At 38.0% G+C, this 22,299-nt stretch overlaps 1 protein-coding gene and 1 long non-coding RNA gene across 2 annotated transcripts; both read right to left on the reverse strand.

Moving 5' to 3' along the window:
• Positions 1–8,297: 8,297 nt before the first annotated feature.
• LOC137746609 (uncharacterized) lies at positions 8,298–9,528 on the reverse strand. The gene is made up of 3 exons (XR_011069882.1): positions 9,314–9,528; positions 8,832–9,045; positions 8,298–8,745 (listed from the first exon to the last, which is right to left on the reverse strand). It is a non-coding gene; the product is annotated as an uncharacterized lncRNA (long non-coding RNA).
• Positions 9,529–15,368: 5,840 nt separating this feature from the next.
• LOC137748137 (probable LRR receptor-like serine/threonine-protein kinase At4g29180) lies at positions 15,369–19,760 on the reverse strand. Its single transcript, XM_068488225.1, has 12 exons — positions 19,594–19,760; positions 18,388–19,419; positions 17,990–18,125; positions 17,831–17,902; positions 17,658–17,729; positions 17,504–17,584; positions 17,268–17,413; positions 16,915–17,132; positions 16,697–16,823; positions 16,540–16,605; positions 16,259–16,448; positions 15,369–16,089 (listed from the first exon to the last, which is right to left on the reverse strand). Exons 1-12 carry the CDS (start codon positions 19,670–19,672, stop codon positions 15,630–15,632), a joined length of 2,679 nt encoding a protein of 892 aa, XP_068344326.1. The 5' UTR covers positions 19,673–19,760; the 3' UTR covers positions 15,369–15,629.
• Positions 19,761–22,299: the final 2,539 nt, after the last annotated feature.

Below are 22,299 nucleotides of genomic sequence, written 5' to 3' on the forward strand. Positions count from 1 at the left end.
TGCAATGATGCGTAAACGATAATAATATAGTGCATGGCATAATGTAAATAACCCTTTTTAATCAATTTCTGGGAATATAATTGTATATAGGTATATACGGAAAACAAAAGCGCACTCACTGATACGTGGAAGGGTCGTAGCCCCCTTGCCTCGCGTGACCACGCTCGTCCTCGGGGTACGTGTCACCTAAATGCGAAACAACTATAAAAACGTTAACTTTAAAGCACATAACCCGTTTCTCGTAATAACTTCTCATACATTGCTCAAAATGGACAAATGAATATACCAACGTGCTCTACACAACCTCAGGATCACAACCATATTTTTAAAATAATTTTTGGACCCCGCACGCGCCCCCACGCGCCAAGACAGGCACGGACCCACGCGCCCCCACGCGCGGCCACGTGCCAGGCACACTGACGGTGTCAACAGACGCCGTCAGGAATATTCCGTCAAACTGACGGAATATTCCGTTAAACTTAACCCCTGCCGTCAGGAATATTCCGTTAAACTTAACGGAATATTCCTGCTTCTTCTCCGGCCAGTCCCCGACGCCGGGGCCGTCGCCGTCGCCAGCACCGTCGCCGGAAAACCTGCAAATCGCTATAACTCTCTCGTTTTTCCACCTTTTTCCACGTTTCTTGCACCAAATTAAAGCCCTAAACTAGTAGAACACAACTATACACATTTTAAGGTCTAAAACTCACTAGATTATACCTGTGCAAGCTTCCCAAAACCGGCCAACTCCACAACCAAGGATCCTGACGTCCAAAATCGTCCAACGAGCTACTCCGACGCTCCTGGGAACCTCACAAACACAACTACGAGCTCAGAAAACCCAAAAACTTAATGTACAACTTTTGCATGAACAGTACTCGAATCGGCCATCGTCGAAACGACGTGAAAACGAAGGATTTCTCACCTGAAAATGGTATGGCTGAGCTCGCCTCGACCTCACGAGTCGAATGGTGTAGTTGGTTCCTTCGATCTGTGATGGTTTGAGTGTTTTTGATGTTTGTCCGTACGTCGAAGGAAGAAGAAGAAGAAGAAGAAAGGGAGAGAGAGAGAGTCACGGGACAGAGACAGAGAGAGGGTGAAGAGAGACAGTGTCTGTGCAGGTGTGTGTGTGTGGCCCAACACATGCCACCACACACAAAACAACCCCACAACGTGACGAAAAACACACTAGGGGCAAAATTGTAATTTCATACGTACGTTTCGATATTTCCGGGACAGGATGTCACAAACTACTCCAGACGTGACATCTTTGAAATTGTGGTACCTGAATTGGAATTCAAGATAAAGGGGAAGTATCTATGAAATCCTAATCTGGCCTTGTTTCCACCTTTGGATTTCTGTTTTCCTGACATGTGAGTGATAAGCTTTGTGATCCGACGATGGAAGATTTGTCAACAACATGATAGGGTTTTAAGTCATTGATTTGGACTTGGATAATTGTTATGATTAGTTTGAATGCATGAAGTAGGGTTTGTTGGAAGTATTATTAGAGATGGAATAATGACATGAAACTAATAATAATTTCTGATGTAATTTGTTAATTTTCTGCCACCGATTTTTTGGAAGGTAGCAGCGTTTGCCTTTTTATTACTTGTTGAATCTACCCGCTTCTGCTGATTGAATTCACGAAAAATAAATTTAATTACAGAGAAACTATGCACCAAATCATAAAACTTAAATGGATAAAAAAGCTTAACAACGCACTAAACAAAGAATTTCAAACAATAGTGTAGGAGCCAGCAAAGTTAAAGCCTAAATAGCTGCCGAGCAAATGGAGCTGTCATGGAACCTGCATTTGTGGAATATGAACATATGGAAATCACTCCAGGTGAACTATGGTATTGTGAAATCGTAACACGAGTTTCTTCATTTTAGCCTGGAGTTCTTTCTCGATGCCTAGACACCTCCATTTCCAAACATTGTGTTGATTGGCACAGCACAAAAACCATGCTGGCTTTATGTTGGGAGGTGAAAGTTGTGCATGCCATTGCTGTCTCTAATGCTTTCCAGACCGAATTCACATCGAACTCTCCTCGAATCCTTCGATCCAAAATAGTTGTTAAATCCCCATTCTGGAACTCAGGACTCACCCACTCCATATGTGGTCAAGATCATCACTTTCTATGATTGCAAGTTGGCCAGTAATTAGCTCTAATAGAACTACCCCATAACTATAAACATCAATTTTTTATTCAACCTTCCATTATGAAACCTGGCGGCTCCGCTGTCTGTTGCAGCTGCTCTTATGGTTTTCGATGTGTGGATGACAGTACCCCCACTGTCCGGTGAATCTGTAGGTGGCATGGACCTAAGTGCCTCGTCCCCTACTGTGATGAGCTGACCAGCGGATCCCTTCTCGGTGTAGTCTAGTTGTGTTCCACTCGCCTTACGTGCACCGTGGTGGTGCTGTTGTTTTGGCTAGATTGGTCTTCGCCTTTGTGCGATGTGTGATGTAGTCTCATCTGACTTGATGTGATTTCGCTCTAACGCGATGACTTTATATGACCTCGTTATTCAGCGATGACTATTGTGGCTGCTTGTATTTCTTTATTGCGGCTATCGTTTATTGTGACATATCTGTATTGGTAGCACTTATGCGCTTGGCTATTGTATGTTTACTCTTATTTATCTGTTTGTGCAAATTCATTCCAGATCAATTTATTGGTTACTGGAGCAATGTACCCAATGACACCCTTGTAATTGTTTGTGTTGATTAATGAAATACTACACTATCGTTTCTTGTCAAAAAAAGAAAAGAAAAAAAAAGTAATCATAAATCGCTCATAGCTTTGTTTTGTTTTTTTTTTATATGACCAAAATTCTAAGAACATGAAATCCAAACATATTCGGGATCAATATACCCCACTGTACCCATAACCGATGCCACAACATGAATCTTATTATCATTGGGAAAAACCATGGACAGACTGAAATTTGCTATTTTTGCATCCAAGTTTTCGCTTAAGAGAATGTTGGCAGTGTTTACATCTCTGCGCACAATACGTGGATTGCATTATTTATGCAAGTAATGCAGCCCTGTGAGCCAAATTTCACAATATACATGGGTTGAATTAGGCACATGAACTTACGCAAATATATTGGCGATCAAAATAACACGAAGCACCAACCTAACGCAATATCTAATGCTATCCGATGTCTCAGTTCCCAAGTCATATGTGAGCTTTCTATCTGCATCTACAGCCATTAACATGACACTTCAATATTTTGAAACCCTTTGCTGGATGACAATGCTTCTAAAATATAGAACTACATACAGGAGAGAGATTCTTTTAAGTTTCCGTTAGGCATGTACCCGTATTTAAGTGCCAAGTTGTTGGTATCATCACAATATCCAAGAAGTGAGGTTAAGTTTCTATGATGAATTCTCGGCAAAAGCTCAACCTGCAGCAACAAGGAGCTCATCAATCTCTAAAACCATCTCCAATTTAAGGGCTAAAATCTCATAAGATAGCCTCATATTTTCAACTAGTCATCTATACGTTTGAGAGTAGTCAGTTTTTTTTACTCCAACGTGTAAAAGATCTATAATTCCCACCCTCAACTTTATAATTTGTTAAACTTTGTATTTCGTTGTTCTTCTTTTTTTTTTGGCTAATAATTTTGGAATTAGTTGTTGTATAATCAATCTTGTTTTAGCTTTACAAAAATTTTGATGTAAAAAGATTCAAATTCTGAAGAAGAAAAAAGAAGAAATTTTGATAGCGAAATATGTGAAAATTGAATTTTTTATGGATTAGCAAACAAATGGATGGAACTTTAAAGAGTTTTGAAGTAATTTTGGTGTTGGACCTGAATGAGATTAATTAATCATATTATTTTGACCGTTTTTGAGCTGTTGAATTATTTTATTACCGTTAAAATTGATTAAATTGAATTTGAATCGTTGGATTTAAAAATAGAAGTAGCTGGGCTCACCACATTGGATCAAAACCCAAGAGAAGTGTCAGCTGGATTTTGAAAAGAGATCTTCTCCGGATCTCTCCCACCAAAGCCTAAGAATCCAGAGATCTAGGACATTGAAATTTAATCCAACAGTTACAAATAGAATGCTCTTTTAAAAGCTATAATAATTGCAACCGTTGTATCAAATTTCAATAGTTCAGATCTTCGAATTCCTATGATTTGTGGGTGAGATTCGGAGTAGATCTCTGTCCCTAAATTTTAATGGCGCGCCAATCTAGGTCTGGGACCATTGCTTTCCATGTGCTCGCCTGCAAGGAATTCCTCCACCCTATGCTGCTGACTCGCGTGAGGCCCGCGTGGGCTTGTTTCACGTGCTGGCGCATAAAATCTGGGGGCCTTGGCCCACTTGAAAACTTATCCCCCCGGGGGGGACCCGCAAACCCAAAATCCCCTTTTTCCCACCCTCAAACTACATTCCTCAGAGCTGTTTTGGGCCGAAATTTTTGATTTTTTTTTTGGTTCCCCTTTGAAACAACCTAACCAACAAGACAAGGCATTTAACTTGCATTCCGAGGAATTAAACTTTAACTGTCAAACCTCTGTAGATGACAATGGAGAAAGTATTTTAACCGCAACTTGAGTGCCATCTTTCAAGTAGCCATTGTACACAATCCCAAATCCTCCTTTCCCTATGCCAATTTGAAAGTTTTCGGTGATTTCTAAAACCTCGTCATAAGTAAACTGGGACTTCTTTGATGCTAAAGGTATTTTGTTACGTTTTTCTCCATCTGCAGCTTAAGTAGACAAAAAGACATGAGTTCAGACTAACTGGATAGGAATGTCATTACACCATAATAGCAGCATCCGTTCTAACTGAATAAGTATCAATGGTATAAAATGGTACCTGGTTTTCTTAGTCTTATAAGCTTCCATGCCAGTATGAGCACTATAACTAGAAGGAGGGCCACTGCTGATAGTAATGATCCAAATATTGGAACAATGTTCTTCTTGCACTTGCATGAATCTGAGCTAAAAAAAAACTTACAAGCAGATAAAAAATATAAATTTGAAGGATGCAATACCATTTGCTTTCGTTAAAGAAAATGCTAACCTATTCGGCACTCTCCATGAACGACTCTTGCACAGAGCGGTAAGACGAGGAAACTAGTTGAGATCTTCATCTCTATTTGTCTCATTGCAGCCCAAGGACTACCTGGTATTTAAAACCTGCGACAATGTAGCTTTGTAACCTAATGCTGCACAACTAGCACGGCACATACATAATCCTTATTTCACGGAGATGCTTTAGTCTGCATCAATCATTCGATCATGCAATGTTCAAACTAAGAGCTATTTGGTCAAGCCATCGTACGTATTTTCTAGAGTAAGCATTTCAAACATTGTTCCTGTTAGGGCTAGTGTGGTACAACCGTACAAGTCAGGGACACAACCCAAAGTACTTTTTATTTTATTTTAAATTTGGCCGCAAAGTCCATCCCACTCTAGGATTGCTATCATGGAAGTGACTTTGAGGAGAATTTATTGATAAACAAGAAAAATACAATATGTCAAGGGGGATATGGGGCCAAACTTAGACCATTAAAGAATTCATAACAACAATTCAAAACCTCTTTCAGCAAAACCTATAACAAGGAAGGTTAGAAAGGTGAGAAATAAGTAGCTGCAGCACAAGGAGGGCATGAATCCCACTAATGGACACCGGGGTGATCAACACCATGATTGGCCAAACAATCAGCAACTTGATTACCCTCACTAAAAATATGAGAAATCTGAACCTGCATGGAGGATAGTAAAACTCGACAGTTATGCTAACTGACCAAAAGTCTCCAAGGGATAATGTCAAAGAAGGTGAAGATGATGAAAGAAGATATGAACAACTAGTGAGGAGTCACATTCAATCCATAAGGAATGCCAACCTTTATACCAAGCTAAAGATACAACATGAATAACAACGCGTAATTCGGCATCCAAAGAAGAGGCCAAGCTTATTGAACCCGTAAAACAACCAAGAGAATGACCCGTAAAATCCCAAAAGATACCACCAAATGTAGCCACACCAGGGGAACCTCTTGCAGCACCATCAATATTTATTTTGATCCAAGATTGAGAAGGCGAGCGCCACAACAACTCAATAATTTTTGGAGCCTTAGTAGGACGTCCACAAACACCAATAGAATGAAGAATGCAAAGCTCTTTCACAAAATTCTTCATATAGCAGGAATTGAGAGAATCAATTTCAAGGAGTTGAAATTTAATCGCCCTTACAACATAATTGATGGAAACAACCTCCTCATGAAAACGAACAGCGTTGCAAGCATGCCAACTAGAATAAAAACTCAAAGTATTTGATCAAAATGACTAAGTCGAGGAAAATATCAATATAAACTAGTATTCGTCATACACTAATTCACTGCACAAGAGATCCCACATCCATTTTTAACCCACCAAGTTTTGAACATGGGATGATTGAGAGTCGCCAGATGCATTAGCCATGTGTTTTATTCTTAGATTTTTTTTAAGGGTAATGTTAGGAAGATCAAATTTCTAAACCAAATTTTGTTAACCAAATGATGTGGATGTTGATAATTAGATTGTTATTTAAATGTTGATTAATGTGTTTATTTTTTATTGGTGACATATCATTTGATTTACAAATTTAGTTTAAAATTTTGACCTCCCTAGTTTTTTTAAATTTTTTTTTTTTTTTTTTTAAGTTTTGATGATCGGAAACTACAAATCTATTCTATAAAGCTTATAACTTTATATATATTTTCCTACTTGCATATATAATTAAATATTGAATTAACTAACATTACTGTGTCAGGCTGCATAAAATATATTAGACAACTAGAGGGACACATTGAAGCCGCTAGCCCCATGTGTCCCTTCGTTTGCTCTGTGGACACCATTTTATTCCTTCGTTGGTGTTTTGTTGGGAAGAAGTTTAAGATTATTAAGAAACTTCAGTACAATAATAGAATTTAAAAAAAAAAAAAAAAAACAATACTTAGGTTTTTATGAGTGAGTATTTTGTTTATTCACTTTTTAATTTGGTCTAATAAAAAAATATTACGTGTTCTTTGTCTTTTAAAGTAGAATTTGGTTGCTACTTGAAATACTACTACAACCTTGATCAAATATGAATTCACGATCTGCGGACAAGCCACTATATATTGAGAACCATCAGACTTACATCAAAAGGGAAGTAACATCTTTATATGTTCTTGGTATATATGCTAACTATTGCATTTGATCATTTTGAGAACTCGCATCCTGATTTCATTGTTGGAGGACACTACGAAAGTCAGTCTAATTTGTTGATTGGCTCTGATTGCGTGATGATTATGATTAAATTGATTACAATATATAATAATTTTATATCATATAATTCTATCATTGACTTTGTTTTATTTATATTATATTTTATATTTTATATTTATATCATTGACTTTGTTTTATTTCTGTTAATATTTGAGTCTTACATAGAATTCACCGATAATTATCACTTTTAAACAAATCTCATTCGTCGAATTATTATCTATTTTTTTTATCCTTTTGCGATAAAACTGAGGTCCTATCTCTTTTACATTCATCATATTTTCTAAAGACATCTTCCAAACCCTCTAATCTCAAATTACCCTTCCCAGTTCCCTTTTAGTGGAGCGCCCTTCTTTTTCTCACTCCCTTCAAAGTGCTTCCTTTCTTTCAACTTTCATTCCCTTCATAATCTTATAAAAAGTTGCTAGACACACTTTTCCACCCTTTAGCCAAGTACATTTTGTTAATTCTTTCCTCCCCTCTTTCTCGTGAGAAATTTTTATTACGATCGGAATAATGGTACACCACATATTTTTATGTAAGTGATGGAAAATTTTAATATTTAAATTATTAACTTTTGAGTAAATTGTAGCAATGATCCTTTAACTAAAAATCCATTACCATTGATCCCTCAACTTATCAAAATGTGTAGCTATAGTCATTTTTCATCAATTTCATCAAACTTTTGTTAAAATAAGTTATGTTAGAATGACCATTTATATAATTAGAGTCTCTCAACTGATCAAAGTGTGTAATTACACTTAAGGGACCATTGCCCTAATTGAGTTAAAGTTAAGGGACCATACACACACATTCTACTATTTGTATAGTAACACATTACGTATCATCCCGTCTTCCGATCACATTGAAAAATCTCTCATTTATCGTCTCTTTTTCTGTAACGCAGAAGCCTTCCTCTTTCAGCTGCCAACATGGCCACCACCACTGAAAAATGACGACGAAGGCGATGACAAAGACACGGAGAGGCGAACATTTTCAATAGTCAATTGGTGTTTTAGGGAAAAGAATCAAAAGCTAAAACTCGTATGCTTTTATTTCTTACATTAATAAGTTTGGTTGATGCGAAATTTGGTGGAAAATATTATACCTTCGTCCTATACAAGGAATCAAATGACGTTTTGGAGATGTGTGGTTAAACTTCGACAAAGAAAAACATACCATCTCACCGGAAGTTGGAGATTCGAGATATGAGTTCGGAATTGCATTGCAGGCAGAGAGCATTCTTGCAGAAGATATAAGTTTGGGCCGTTTCTGTACTCAATTGGAGGATTTATTGTCAATCAGCGTTGAGAGCGGGTTTTCGTTTCTCCGCAGGCATCGACTGCTGGTTGTTTTGATGGTGATCCGAACTCATTTGCAAAGACTGTTAATATACTAAACTAGCTGATTTCGAATGATCCTCTCTTCATTTCGTATGAATTTCACTTGGTATTTTGTATGTGCCTAAAGCAGCAGTGATCAAAACCAAATCTAAATGAGTATGATTGTAAATATACCGGCAATATGAAAACTCAGAGTTCGCTGGTAACCTGAGGAGGAAAAACGAGCCGAAGCGCAGAAAATTATCCTAGTTGTTAAGATAATGGTCTAAAAGACAAGCTCATGAGGCTTCATGCCAGCCCTGAGAGAGAATCTCGCCGCCAAGTACGTCTTTAAGTCTGGGACAGCCTCAATGGACTTTATCAATGAAGCATCCACGCTCTTCTGATCGTCTTTCTTTCCTTGTGGGAGCACATTCTTCTCCTACAATTTGTTGGTCGGGAAAATATTAATTAATACAGAGACAACAAAAGATTTCCACTCATTCACATACTTCACATTAACCTGTAGAAGAAGCGATCAAGATAGTAGAAAAGAGATGGATTGATACAATTAAAAGGGAAACATAAAAGGATCGGAGAATCTGTACAAGAAAAATATCACGCAAAATCGGAAGACGATCATCACATTGCTACATTTAACTTTAAACTTCATGCAGACAGTACCAACAATGAAAAGCAATAATTCTAACCTCTTTCTCAGCCTCAAAAAATTCTCCCTCTCCCTTCTTCTTCTTCTTTTCAACTTCCCTAGCAAAATATTTGTCATCAAAATTTTCGACATTCAACCTAGAAATGTCAACCTTGGTAGAAGTGGCAATCACATAAGACTGATTTACACGTCTCAAAGGAACACCATTAATTTTAAGAAGCAGGCAATGGCATCATACCAGTGCTCAAGTTAGAATGGCACTCAACAAGTTTTTTTCAAGAAGCAGGCAAGTGCCCTAAACTAGAAACCCATTACCCCCACCTACTGTGGGATTGAAAAAAGAGAGCAAATACACAGATAAATGTAAACAAAATAAGAACAAATATTTTAATCAGAAGCAAGAAAGAATCATTCGAAAAACCTATGAAAGCTGAAGGCGTAAAAGGTAATTCTATAAGAAATGACTCTTGAATTTCTCATTTCTTAATGAATAAGGAATTACAACCAGTTTATATATACATGTGAAAAATAGCTTAGTAACTAATTACACCTGATTAATAGACTGATCTAGGAATTAGTTACATGGACAGCTATAACAGATTTGTAATCAAAATACAACAAAATATATATGTGCTATATGTGCCTCTTTACACCCCCTCAAGTTGAACGGAGGAGGGCCGAGGCAAAGCTTGGAATGAAGATATTGAAACCGAGCTTTAGAAAGAGATTTGGTGTGGATATCAGCAATTTGGTACTGAGTATTGAGATATTGCACTTGAAGCAGCTTGGCAAGAACAAGTTCACGAATGTAATGATAATCAATTTCCACATGTTTTGTACGAGCATGAAATACTGGATTTGAGGCCAGAGAAATAGCAGAAACATTGTCACACCAAAGAGTAGGAATGGTAGTGAGGTGAAGAGCAACATCTCGGAAAATCTTACATATCCAGGTGAGTTCAGCTGTTGTGTGGGCAAGGGATCGATATTCAGCCTTTGTAGAAGAGCGAGCAATAGTAGGTTGCTTTTTGGCACTCCAACTAATCAAGTTGCTGCCCAAATATATACAATATCCACTGGTGGACCTGCGATCAAACACACAACCTGCCCAATCGGCATCAGAGTAAGCAGTAAGATGCAAGGGACTCTTCTTAAACCACATTCCTTGATCAAAGGTTCCTTTTAAGAACCGTAAGATTCTTTTAACTGCTTGAAAGTGGGAATCCCGTGGATAGTGGAGGAATTGACAGACTTGATTCACGGCAAAGGAAAGATCATGTCTTGTCCAAGTTAGATACTGTAATGCCCCGACGATAGACCTGTAGTCTTTAGGATCAGCCAAAAGATCTCCAACATGATCAAGCTTCTGAGGTACGAGAGGAGTAGAACAGGGCTTATAACCTGCCATGTTTGTCTTGACTAAGAGATCTAAAGCATATTTTCTTTGAGACAGGAAAATACCCTCATCGGATCTGTGAACTTCTAGGCCAAGAAAATAGTGTAATGGACCCAAATCCTTAACAGGAAATAAGGAATGAAGTTGCTGAATAAACTGTTGACACAGAGAGGTATTGGGACCAGTCACCAAGATATCATCCACATAAACAAGAACTAGGACATGGAAAGGTTGAAGTTTCACAAACAAAGAGCAATCAGAGTTGGAGTTTGTGAAACCAAGAGATACCAAAGCTTGAAACAGCTGGTCATACCATGCCCGAAGGGCTTGCTTCAAGCCATAGAGGGATTTTTGAAGTTTACAAACATAGGAGGGTTGGAAGGGATCAATGAAACGTGGGGGTTGTTGCATAAACACATTTTCTTGAAGATTGCCATGGAGAAAAGCATTACTGATATCAAGTTGGTGTAAAAACCAATCATATTGCACTACCAGTGTAAGAAGAATATGAATAGTAACAGGTTTAGCAACCAGACTGAAAGTTTCCTTGAAATCAATACCCTCTTGCTGATGGAAGCCCTTAGCAACAAGACGAGCTTTGTACCGATTAATAGAACCATCAGGTTTCCGTTTGATCCGGAAAACCCATTTGCAGCCTACCAAGTTTTGATCGGGAGAGGAAGAGACAAGAGTCCAAGTGCCTGTGGATTTGAGAGCTTGAAATTCTTCAAGCATGGCTTTATGCCAGTGATCAAACTTGGAGGCTTGCAAATAAGTAGTAGGCACAAAGGAACTGGAATCAATAGGGTGTTTTGTGGCTGCTAGCACTCGAGGCTTGAAAATGCCTGCTTTAGATCTGGTAAGCATGGGATGAGTGTTTACTGGAACTGAAACTGTTGGAGATGGAGCAGGAGAGTGCTTAGGAGATGAAGAAGAATTGGGAGGTGGCTGTGGAGATAGAGATGGAGAGACAGAAGATGGGGATGAAGTGTTTGGAGGTCCTGAAGAGAACATTGAAGAAGATGGTGTGGCAGGGATACTTGACTGAGGAAATGGCAGGGAGAACTTAGGTGACGGAGATGAGGGGACAGAAGAAGAACACTTTGAAGAACTATGGTGAAGAAAAGAAAGATCATGAAATGGAAAATGATCTTCATTAAAGAGAACATGCCGTGAAATATAGACTCGGTTAGAAGACACATTTAAACACCAATAACCTTTGTGTTGCAGGCTATAACTAAGAAACACACAAGATTTGCTTTTACCATCCAATTTGGATTGCAGATATGGCTTGAGCCAAGGGTAGCAGCAGCAACCAAAGACTTTTAACTTGGAATAATCAGGAGGCTTGTTGAAAAGAAGTTCTCATGGAGACTGAGAAGATCCAGAAATAGACATGCGATTTATAAGATACATTGCAGTAGAAAAGGCTTCTACCCAAAACTTGTGAGGAACTTTGGAAGCAACAAGAAGTGTCCGTGCAGTCTCAGTAAGATGTCGATGCTTACGTTCCACACACCCATTTTGCTCAGGTGTGTGTGGACAACTATACTGATGAGAAATACCATGTTGAAGCAAGAAAGAGGTGAAAGCAGAACCAGTGAACTCACCCCTGAGTCTGTTCGAAAAATCTTGATTTTATTGCCAAGTAAGTTTTCAACATATGCTTTGAAATTTACAAAAGTAGAGAAGACTTCGGACTTGTGTTGTAAAGGAAACATCCAACTGTATTTACTATACTCATCCACAAAGAGTACATAGTACTTATAGCCACTAACAGATGAAACTGGACAGGGACCCCAGACATCATCATGAATTAAGTCCAACCTATCTGAGACAGTAGTAGTACTAGAAGAAAATGGGAGCTTGTGATTTTTACCAATTGCATAGTCTGCACAAAAAAACTGAACAGAAGGTGAAGTATGAGGAACAAGCTTATTTGTATGTAAAATCCTTTTGAAAATAGCTGTGGAAGGATGATCGAGGCGTTTATGCCATTGTTGTAACGAAGCTTGAGTGCTAACAAGGGCAGAATATGAAGCTCGGAAAGGCTGACCTTGCAGAGGATAGAAACCATCCCTAACTGGGCTGCGAAAAAGCATATTCCCAGTGGAACGGTCCTTGATGACAGAACCATCAGAATCAAGAGTTAAAGAGCAATAATTGTCTCTTAGAAATTGATATGCATAGAGCAAATTGAACTTCATCAGTGGCACATGAAGAACATTAGGTAACCTAAAAACAACATGTGGTGTTTGAAGAATAGAAGAACCTGTATGGTGAATTGGCATACCTTGGCCATCACCAGCATAAACCTTGTCTTCACCAGAATACGGAATAGGAGAAGATATTGCGGAGATATCATTGGTGACATGCGCAGTAGCACCGGAGTCCAGAAGCCAGGTAGGCTGAGAAGAAGAAGCAGTAGTGGCACACATAGTAGCAAGCTTGGCAGGTGGAATCTTTCCAGCAAAAGCATGGTTCATTCGAGCATAGCAATCAAGAGCCTCATGATCAAAGGAATTGCATATTTGACAGGGAGATCGATGGCCAGAAGGATGATTAAATCCACCAGAATTGCGATTGAAAGTACCAGGATTATGATGAAAAGAACCATTTCCAGGGCCAGAGTTGGTATAATTTCCATGATAGTTGCCACGGCCTCGATTGTGTTTCTGAAAATTGCTTCGACCATGATTATTGCGCTGGAAATTGTTGCGATTGTTGTAGGTAGAATGTTGAAGAACATATGCCTGTGAGGGAGGAGGCGTAGGCAAGAGACCTTGCTGGAGAGGGGAAGCTTGAGCAGCAAATGCTTGAAATGGTTCAGTGAGAGACGATGACGGAGCTTTCTTCTTTCGATGCATGAAAAGCTCTTTGTTCATGAGTAATCCATGAAGTTCATCTAAGGAGGTAGATGAAATTCGAAGCATTATAGAATCAATGAAAGATTCGTAACCATCAGAGAGGCCATTTAAGGTAACAACAATGAGATCGGGTTCCGACACCGGTGCACCGGCAGCCATAAGAGCATCAGAGATGCCTTTGATACGCTACAGATAATCAGAAATTGACAAATCTCCTTTCTGAATCGCATGAAGACGCGATTGGAGCTGGTGAATGTGCGCCGCCGAGACTCCGCCAAAACGTTGTTCCAGAATCTGCCATAATTCTCGAGACAAGGTGACGCCGATGGTGAATGGAATAAGATCTTCAGAGAGAGTGGAATTCAACCAGATGAGGATATTTTGATCCTTTTCAAACCAGATCTCGAAATCAGGGTTAGGAACTGCAGTACTTGTGCTGGATTGATTGAGAAGAAAAGGCGGTGGACATGTCTCCGATCCATCGATGATACCTGTAAGTTTGTAATGCCGGAAGATTGGAGCAAAAAGAGCCTTCCAGACGAGATAATTGTCCCTCTTAAGCTTTGTAGGAACCATACAACTGATGTTTTGGATGGAAATTGAAGAAATCGAAGAATTAGGGTTTATCGGAGTGGGATTTGATGAAAGAGGAGAGGGATTCTGAGCAAAAACTTCTGGATTTGCAGGCGAAGAAGTAGAAGATGCCATTGTCGATCAAGGTTTTGCAAAGAGAAACTAGATTTGGGAGGAGAAATCAAAGATTGCAGAGGAAGCTAGGATCGGTGCGTGAGCAGAGAGGCGAGTGATACCGTATAAGAAATGACTCTTGGATTTCTCATTTCTTAATGAATAAGGAATTACAACCAGTTTATATATACATGTGAAAAATAGCTTAGTAACTAATTACACCTGATTAATAGACTGATCTAGGAATTAGTTACATGGACAGCTGTAACAGACTTGTAATCAAAATACAACAAACTATATATGTGCTATATGTGCCTCTTTAAATTCATCTATCTATGCGGTTACAGAAGCGAGTGTTACTCCTTCATGTCATCGTTTCACAGAGTTTCGGAAGAAAACAGATTAGCAACACATCACTTCGAGCACTCTCACTAACCCTATTTGAATATCCCCACTCAAAGAAAACCCCAGCCTGCAAAATATCCCATTCAACCGGAGGAAAGCAATCCCCCAAGCACAATTCATACGAAACGGTGATGTATTTGCAAATAACTTGAAACAAAAGAAACCTCCTTTTTTGCACCAAATTCTAATTGTGTCGCCACAAAACAACGTTATCGTCATTGGGTGGAATTCATGACCAAGGAACCTCCCAGTAACATAAAACTTTTTAACATTCATTCGAAATGTCCTGTATTATTGAAAAACATTTGAAATCGGTTGTAAAAGTAAAACGATTGAGGTCTTGTTTGTCATGCTGTACATAGCATCGGATAAAACCAATAATATGGAATCAATTGTTGAGCACTTATGTATCAAGTAGGCATTTGACTAATTATTCTATTCTGGTTTCACTTATTTTATACGCTATACACGTGCTAATTTGTACACTCCAAAAGATATGTATAGTGGTTGAAAAAATGTATTTTAAAGTCACTTAGTACTAATCTAGTGATATTCATTTTCACTTATAACTGCATGATCTTATATTCAAATCTCGTTGATGACAAATTTAATACCAATTTATTCTCCCACTCTACTTAGTTTAAAGTCTCAAACCATGCATGATAACCTCCAAGAAAAGTAGATAAGATACAACATCTAGGAACATAATTTGGATTGATTTACTTCATTGAACAAAAAAATGAAGTGAAAACTTGTATACCAAATAAAAAACTCAAAATGAATTACAAACCATTTAGAAATGCTTCTTTAAAAAACACTTATGCTCATAAGTGTTTTTAATAAAGTGCTTCTATTTTTTATTTTAAAAGCACTCCCAAACACATATAATATATACAGAAAGAAATCCAAAGTAATATACAAAAGGATCAAAGAAAGAAAAGAACTTTATGGATATTGTAGTATGTATATCTTCTTCGTCAACTAGCCGGAAAAGTCACCAGTTACCTAGCAAACGGTCCGGTCATAGAATCAACATTTGTGGAATCTGTATACACGGAGAGAACTTCAGGTGAACTATGATTATACGGCCCAAACGCAGCGCGAAGTTCTTCTGTTGATCTTGGAGTTCTTTCTCGATGCCTAGACAACTCCATTTCCAAGCAATATTTGAGCTCAGACAATACAACATCCATTGCGACTCTGTGTTGGGAGGTAGAGGTTGTGCACGCCATTGCTATCTCTAAGGCTTTCCAGACCGAATGCTCATCGAACTCTCCTTGCATCCTTTGATCTACAATACATTTAAGTTCCCCTTTTTCGAGCTCAGAACTCACCCACGTTGCTATGTGGATTACTTCATCACTTTTTATCACTGCAGGTTGGCCGGTGATTAGCTCTAATAGAACTACCCCAAAACTATACACATCACTCTTTTCATTCAGCCTTTGGCAATTGTAGTATCTGTAAACAAAAACTAATATTCATTAATCACAACGTCGTGGTTTGTATGCAGCTTATTGTTGGTTTAGTGCCCCTTCAATTTTATTTTTGATTAAGAGTTTGTTCCTTGTTTTTGCATCGTATTTTCGCATGATTATAATGGTAATAGAATGAGAAAATCTAAACATACTCTGGATCAAGATATCCGGCTGTTCCCATGACTGTGCTGACCACTTGAGTCTCAATGTCACTAGCAAAAACCTTGGAAAGACCAAAATCCGCTATTTTAGCTTCCAAGTTTTCGCTTAAGAGAATGTTGGCTGTCTTCACGTCTCTGTGGACAATAGGCGGCTTGCATCCGTGATGCAAGTACTCGAGACCTGCGAACCAAATTTTGCATTCCGTTAGTAGAACAATAATTTGTGTAAACATCATCACATCTATTTCACTGAAATAACAGGAAGCACGAACCTTGTGCAGCATCGATTGCTATATGAAGTCTCATTTCCCATGTCATCTGCGAACTCCTTTCTGCATCTGCAACCAATAATGTGTGTTGTGTTCACTAGATTTAAGATGGACCAACATAAACTGGCGAAATTTCTCTATCTTGATAACAAGATTATACCTGAGAGAGAGTTTTTTAGGTTGCCATTAGCCATGTACTCGTATATAAGTGCCAAGTTGTTCGCATCATCGCAGTATCCAATAAACGAGGCCAAGTTTCTATGATGGATTCTCATCAGGAGCTCAGCCTGCAGTCAAGAACAAACTCATCACAACGTGCATCAAACGAGACTAGGCTTGGCATTTACCTTGCATTCCAAGAAATTCTAAATGACAAACCTCTGTTTGGAACTCCCTAGGTCCTTGAGTTGATGATGCAGAAAGCATTTTTACCGCAACTTGGGTTCCGTCTTTCATGCAACCATGGTACACAGTCCCAAATCCTCCTTTCCCGATTGAGGTTTGTAAGTTTTTGGTGATATCTAAAACCTCCTCATGAGTAAACTGGCACTTCTTTGATGCTATAGCTGTTTTGTTAAAGGGTTCTGCTTCTGTACCTTTAAGTACACAAAAAATTATCTGTACGCATTGTATAAATTTTCATTCGATCTAGACAACCTGTTTCGAGAGTTCTTCTTTGTTCAAAGTAATACTGTTACAATTTGGGGAGCTACTGAGATCTGTAAAGGTACCTGATTCTCTTTTTCTTCTCAATTTCCATGCTAGCATCAGCACTATAACGACTGCTAGTGCTGATACTAACGACGCAACTATTGGAGCAACAATTTTCTTCTTCTTTTTGCATGAACCCGAGCCACAAAGATTTTCGGTATCCACGCTGAAATGAACACAAAAATTCTTCTTATTTCCGTTATTTTTTAAACCAAAGGCATGTTTCCAAACCAGATACACAAGAAGCGATTTTTACCTCAGTACAAGTAATCCAGCTTCTGATCTCTCGCGAAGAGCGTTTGGAACCGAACCAGACAATTGATTGCCTTTCAAATTCCTGCAGATCAATTCTTAATAATATGGAATTCTAGTATCAAATGAGTCTATGATCATGTAGAGATTGCACTTACAAGAGAGTGAGCGACTTTAGTTCTTCCAAGAACTGAGGCACTGGCCCGGTTAGGTTATTGTTCGACAAATCTCTGGGAAGAAAAGCATTATAGTTAGTAGGTTCTGCAAGATAGTAAGGTGGATAAATTCGGCAAGATGAGTCTTCAAGGAAGCAACAGTGAAGAACAATTACAAGGACTCCAGTGATGAGAGATTGGCAATGGAAGCAGCTATTATCCCATTCAAATTGCTTGAACTCAAGTTTCTAATCACAATAAAAGACAAATCGGCTTAGAATTAGATTGAAAAGACAAAGAAATTGTAAGAAGACTAGTTCCTTAGAAGGACTCACAGGGAAATAATCCGAGGAATCAAAACGCTGTAGTTGCATTCTAGTCCTTCCCAAGAGAAATTCCTAGGTCCACAAGGATCACCAGCCCAGATTTTTTTTATTTGATATGTAGTTTTGACGTTCGTTATGGCATCATCTGCAGTCATTAACAAAACTAGATCAAACAGGACAGATAAAGCTAAAAATTGGTCAAATTTAAGAGAGAACAACCAGCGGTCACCAACATTGTTTCCAACTTAATCATACGCACAGTTCGCTACTATATGTTGTATTTTATATTGTCAGGATTCCAAGGTGGGATTTTTATATTTTTCAACAAGCATTTCTTTTCCAGAGGAAATAAGCATATATCAATACTTGTAAGAATGTTCTTGTTGATTTAACAAAGGAAGACATACCATCTTCACCATAAGTAGGTGATTCAACCAGCTGCATAACTTGGAAAACTTCAACAGCATTCAGAATCGGCGGAAGGGAAGAGTCCTCTGTCTTGTGTAAAGAAATTTCGTGATCCTTTCCCACCAGAGCTCTTGAATTAGATATCACGTCTGCCTGTAAGTAACGGGGAGTGAATGGTCCGAACAATGGAGATCCATTCCATGATATTTTGAATTTTCTTGACTGATTCTTCTCAAGTTTCTCCACTTCAGCAAAGTACATAAAAACATAAAACCGAGCATTCATGTCAGTTGTGTTCCAGTACAAATTTAAGGGTTCACTTGCATTCTGAGGTGTAGCTGCAGTCCGGATTACTTCCAATGGCACTCTATAACCGTTCTCATAGGTAGTAATCGACGAAGAAGTACTAATTGGATCCCAAGAAGGTGAAATGTGACGTGACCAAATGCGATCATAAACATCATCTCCATATCGACCTGTTCCATTGCCTTGTCCAATGTCCAGTCTTTCAATGAGTACTAATGATGCAGAAGTCCCAAATTCAGTACCATAAGTTGAGCTATTAAGCGGTCTAAATTCCAACGCTGAAATGAAAGGAGTTCCCAACCCTTTATTTATTAGACAAATGTCCACGGTATTTGATTCTGCAAAACCTATAATCTCCTTAGTAACAATATCTGAAGCATTTTCAAACCTCACTGTCGACCAAAAGTTGACGCCGAGATAGAGATCAAATTCGGGCAGCTTGTTTTCTCCATCGTAGTTTCCATACAAGAAGGTAGCTCTAATCAAATTCAAACTGCCATTTCCTGCTTCGGGTTTCAACACGTAGCAATTTTTGTTTCCTTGAGGAAAACTCCTGAGGTCTGAGAGAGGGAAAGGGAGGTTGGGATTGTTTGGATACATAAATTCAGAAGAGATGTTCTGGTTTATCCCTGTGTCTATGTAATCTCCATCCGGTGAGTATGTTATGTTCGTATCCGTGTCTTCGTAGAGCTTCGAGGGAGAACCACAATCAATGCTTATGAAGTCTACTCCAAAACAAATAAATGAAATAAGTCTTAGAACTCAAGCAACAAATCGAAAGGAACAGATTCTTTTTCTACAAGTACATTTAGATCTAAACAAGAAGTTACAAGCAGATGCATAAAGAAAATGATCAGACAAGACAACATATCATTTGGCTTCGAAAAAAAAACGCTAACCTATCCGGCGCTGCGCACGAACTGAACTTGCACAGAGCATCAAAAGGAGGAGGACGAAGAACCCAGTTGACATTTTCATCTCTCTCTCTCTCTCTCTTGGAGCCAAATAATATGATACTGAAAATGTATGAAACTGTGGAATATTAAAACTAATGCTGCAAAACCTGCTACAAATCCCAAGAGAACTACAACTTGGTGTTTTAGGTCAGCATTTTTCCGGGTCAAAGCATTTCGGATATATTTGATTTCACATGTGAAATACTACTGTGCTTGTCATAGCCTCGGCCAATCAATTAGTCAGACTAATTTTTTATTTTTTATTTTCGAATTTTACTGATACGTGCATAATATTTAATTGATAACGTCATCAATATTTGATTGAAATGTTGTTATTTTTTTATTTATTATTATTTTAGCAATTGAGATTTGTAAAATTCTCATTTCAGGCAAATTCCCTTCATTTTATAACTTTAACTGTGATTATGACATAACACAATTACATTGACTAGAATAAATATGCTGCCACATGTGCTCCCGAGGTCGAGTTTTGGACCTGCAATATAGATTAATTTAGGATTGTGTTCTTTACAAATTTATTTTTATTTCTTACACAAATTTTTTAATTTTCGATCATTAAATCGCATGAATTAAAGAAGATCGATGGTAAAAATTAATAAAAATGTGCGAGAAGTAAAAAATGATTGTGAATAACACACTTTTAATTTAAACCAGTGTGCGACTGACATAAATAGACAAACAAAAGAAAACTTAAGATGTAGCAATTAGTGATTAATTTAAGAACAATACCTGGGTACTCAGATATGAGTAGGAACTTCTACTCAAAATTTCTCAAAATTGTTCGTTATCAATTTATAGAACTTTATGTTTATAATCAGAACCGTTCATATTATAAATCATCCTATAAAGATCATCTCTGCAAAAAATCAATTAAAACTTAGGTTGTTTAGTCATCAAAGTGTTTAAAAACAAATGAACGGTATTTGTAAAAGCATTACGATCCGTCTATGTATTTGCTACAATAGATTGACTAAACGACCTTAGTTTTAGTTTGTTTTTTGCATAAATGATCTTTACAATGTAATTCATAGTATGAATGGTTCTGATTATAAATACAAAGTTCTTTGATTAAAATACTAAGAATTTTAAATAGGAGTTCTTACTTATTTTTAAGTGAGCAATTATTGTTATTAATTTAATAGATAAATAGCACATGAAAGCCAAAACCTTCATGCCGACAAGCAGAAAGATGGTAAGAAACGCAACTACAAATCCAAAGTCTAAAAGGCAGAAAAGGTGGAACCTAAAAGGCTGCATCTTTATAATTTCCCACAGCTTTGCTTATAATATTCTAAACGCAAATTGTGTTTATGGTAAGGTCAAATTAGTCGGTATAAGGTTAAAAAATATAGAAGAAAGAATGAAGATTATAATCATATGGACACACTGGTATCCATGCCATAAAGTATAGGTGTTCTAAAATAAATCAAATCTCATCAAAATTTTCACTTTTTTAATTAAGTTGAAAATCGTTAAGTTTCTTAATCATGATTGAAAGACTTCATAGCTATTAGTTACGTTTTTATATCAAAAATATTATCTAGAAACATCCAATATAATGACATCTCTAATGAACTTGTGATGTCTATTGAATGGGTAACGAATATTTTGAATACGTGACAAATATATATTAAAAAGAGCAATACACTTTTAAACACTTGCCGGGTGGCGCCCCTTGGATTATGCCTTGGTTTATCTTGTCCGGCCGGCCGCACTCAGAAACAGATGCCATTGTTCTCTTTGTTTTGTTCTCTCTCTCTTTCAGTCAATGTTAACCTATTTTTAGGGACCAATACATAAATAAATAAATGAATCAAATTACATAGAGATCTATTGAAGCTGGCAATTGATATATTGCATTCCGTCACATACAACCAGAAATCCTACGGAGAATACTTCGGGTACTCACTGGGGAGTAACAAATATACTGATTTTATTACGTAGAACAATTAAATAACGACACATGTTCATTTAATGTATAACCAATCAGCCTTTATTCTTCTAGCCAAACATGTGTTATTCTGCTATCCAAACACATGTCTTCTTCCTCAGTGAAACACTACCCAGCCGTCCATCACAATCCACCATCTTTTCCCACCATCACCAACCAGAGTCGCCCAATCCGCCATACTTTAAACACACTGATCCATCTCCTTCCTTCCTTCCTCCCTTGATTTGGTGCTGCCATGGCAAATCTACCATGGCTGCCGTGACGCCGTCAGACCCACCCCCGTCCCCTCTCCACCCACTCGCCTCCCTCATTACCAACATGTTTCCTCTCAATCCCTCTCTTCTCCGGTGAGCCATTACCAATCTCTCTTTTCCGTCGACCCCAAAGCCAACCCCACCCTCTCATGCTCGTCGACGGCGACGATGGGTTAGAAGATGAACAGTCACGGAAGAGAGTGAGTGTTTCGGGACGTTTGGTTACAAGAATAACTGGTATATTTAATTTGTTTTAAAATAACATGTGTCATGATACTATTGGTCCAACTAAAAGCGTCAGTAAGTTGGATACCCACATTTGAGTACGCAAGCATTGTCCAAATCCTACCGTAGTATCGTGTCTGCACACGTGTCACTCTTATTGTCCAAATACTACCACAGCCATCTATATATATATATATA

Source organism: Pyrus communis, chromosome 10 (assembly GCF_963583255.1).
Source record: "Pyrus communis chromosome 10, drPyrComm1.1, whole genome shotgun sequence".
NCBI classification, from domain to species: domain Eukaryota; kingdom Viridiplantae; phylum Streptophyta; class Magnoliopsida; order Rosales; family Rosaceae; genus Pyrus; species Pyrus communis.

Coding starts and splice junctions, on each gene's coding strand:
- LOC137748137 (XM_068488225.1), bottom strand. CDS start 19,672: ATGAAAATGTCAACTGGGTTCTTCGTCCTCCTCCTTTTGATGCTCTGT. Junction 19,420..19,593: donor TCGTGCGCAGCGCCGGATAG/GTTAGCGTTTTT, acceptor GTTTTGGAGTAG/ACTTCATAAGCATTGATTGT. Junction 17,585..17,657: donor CTAAAGTCGCTCACTCTCTT/GTAAGTGCAATC, acceptor ATTGATCTGCAG/GAATTTGAAAGGCAATCAAT.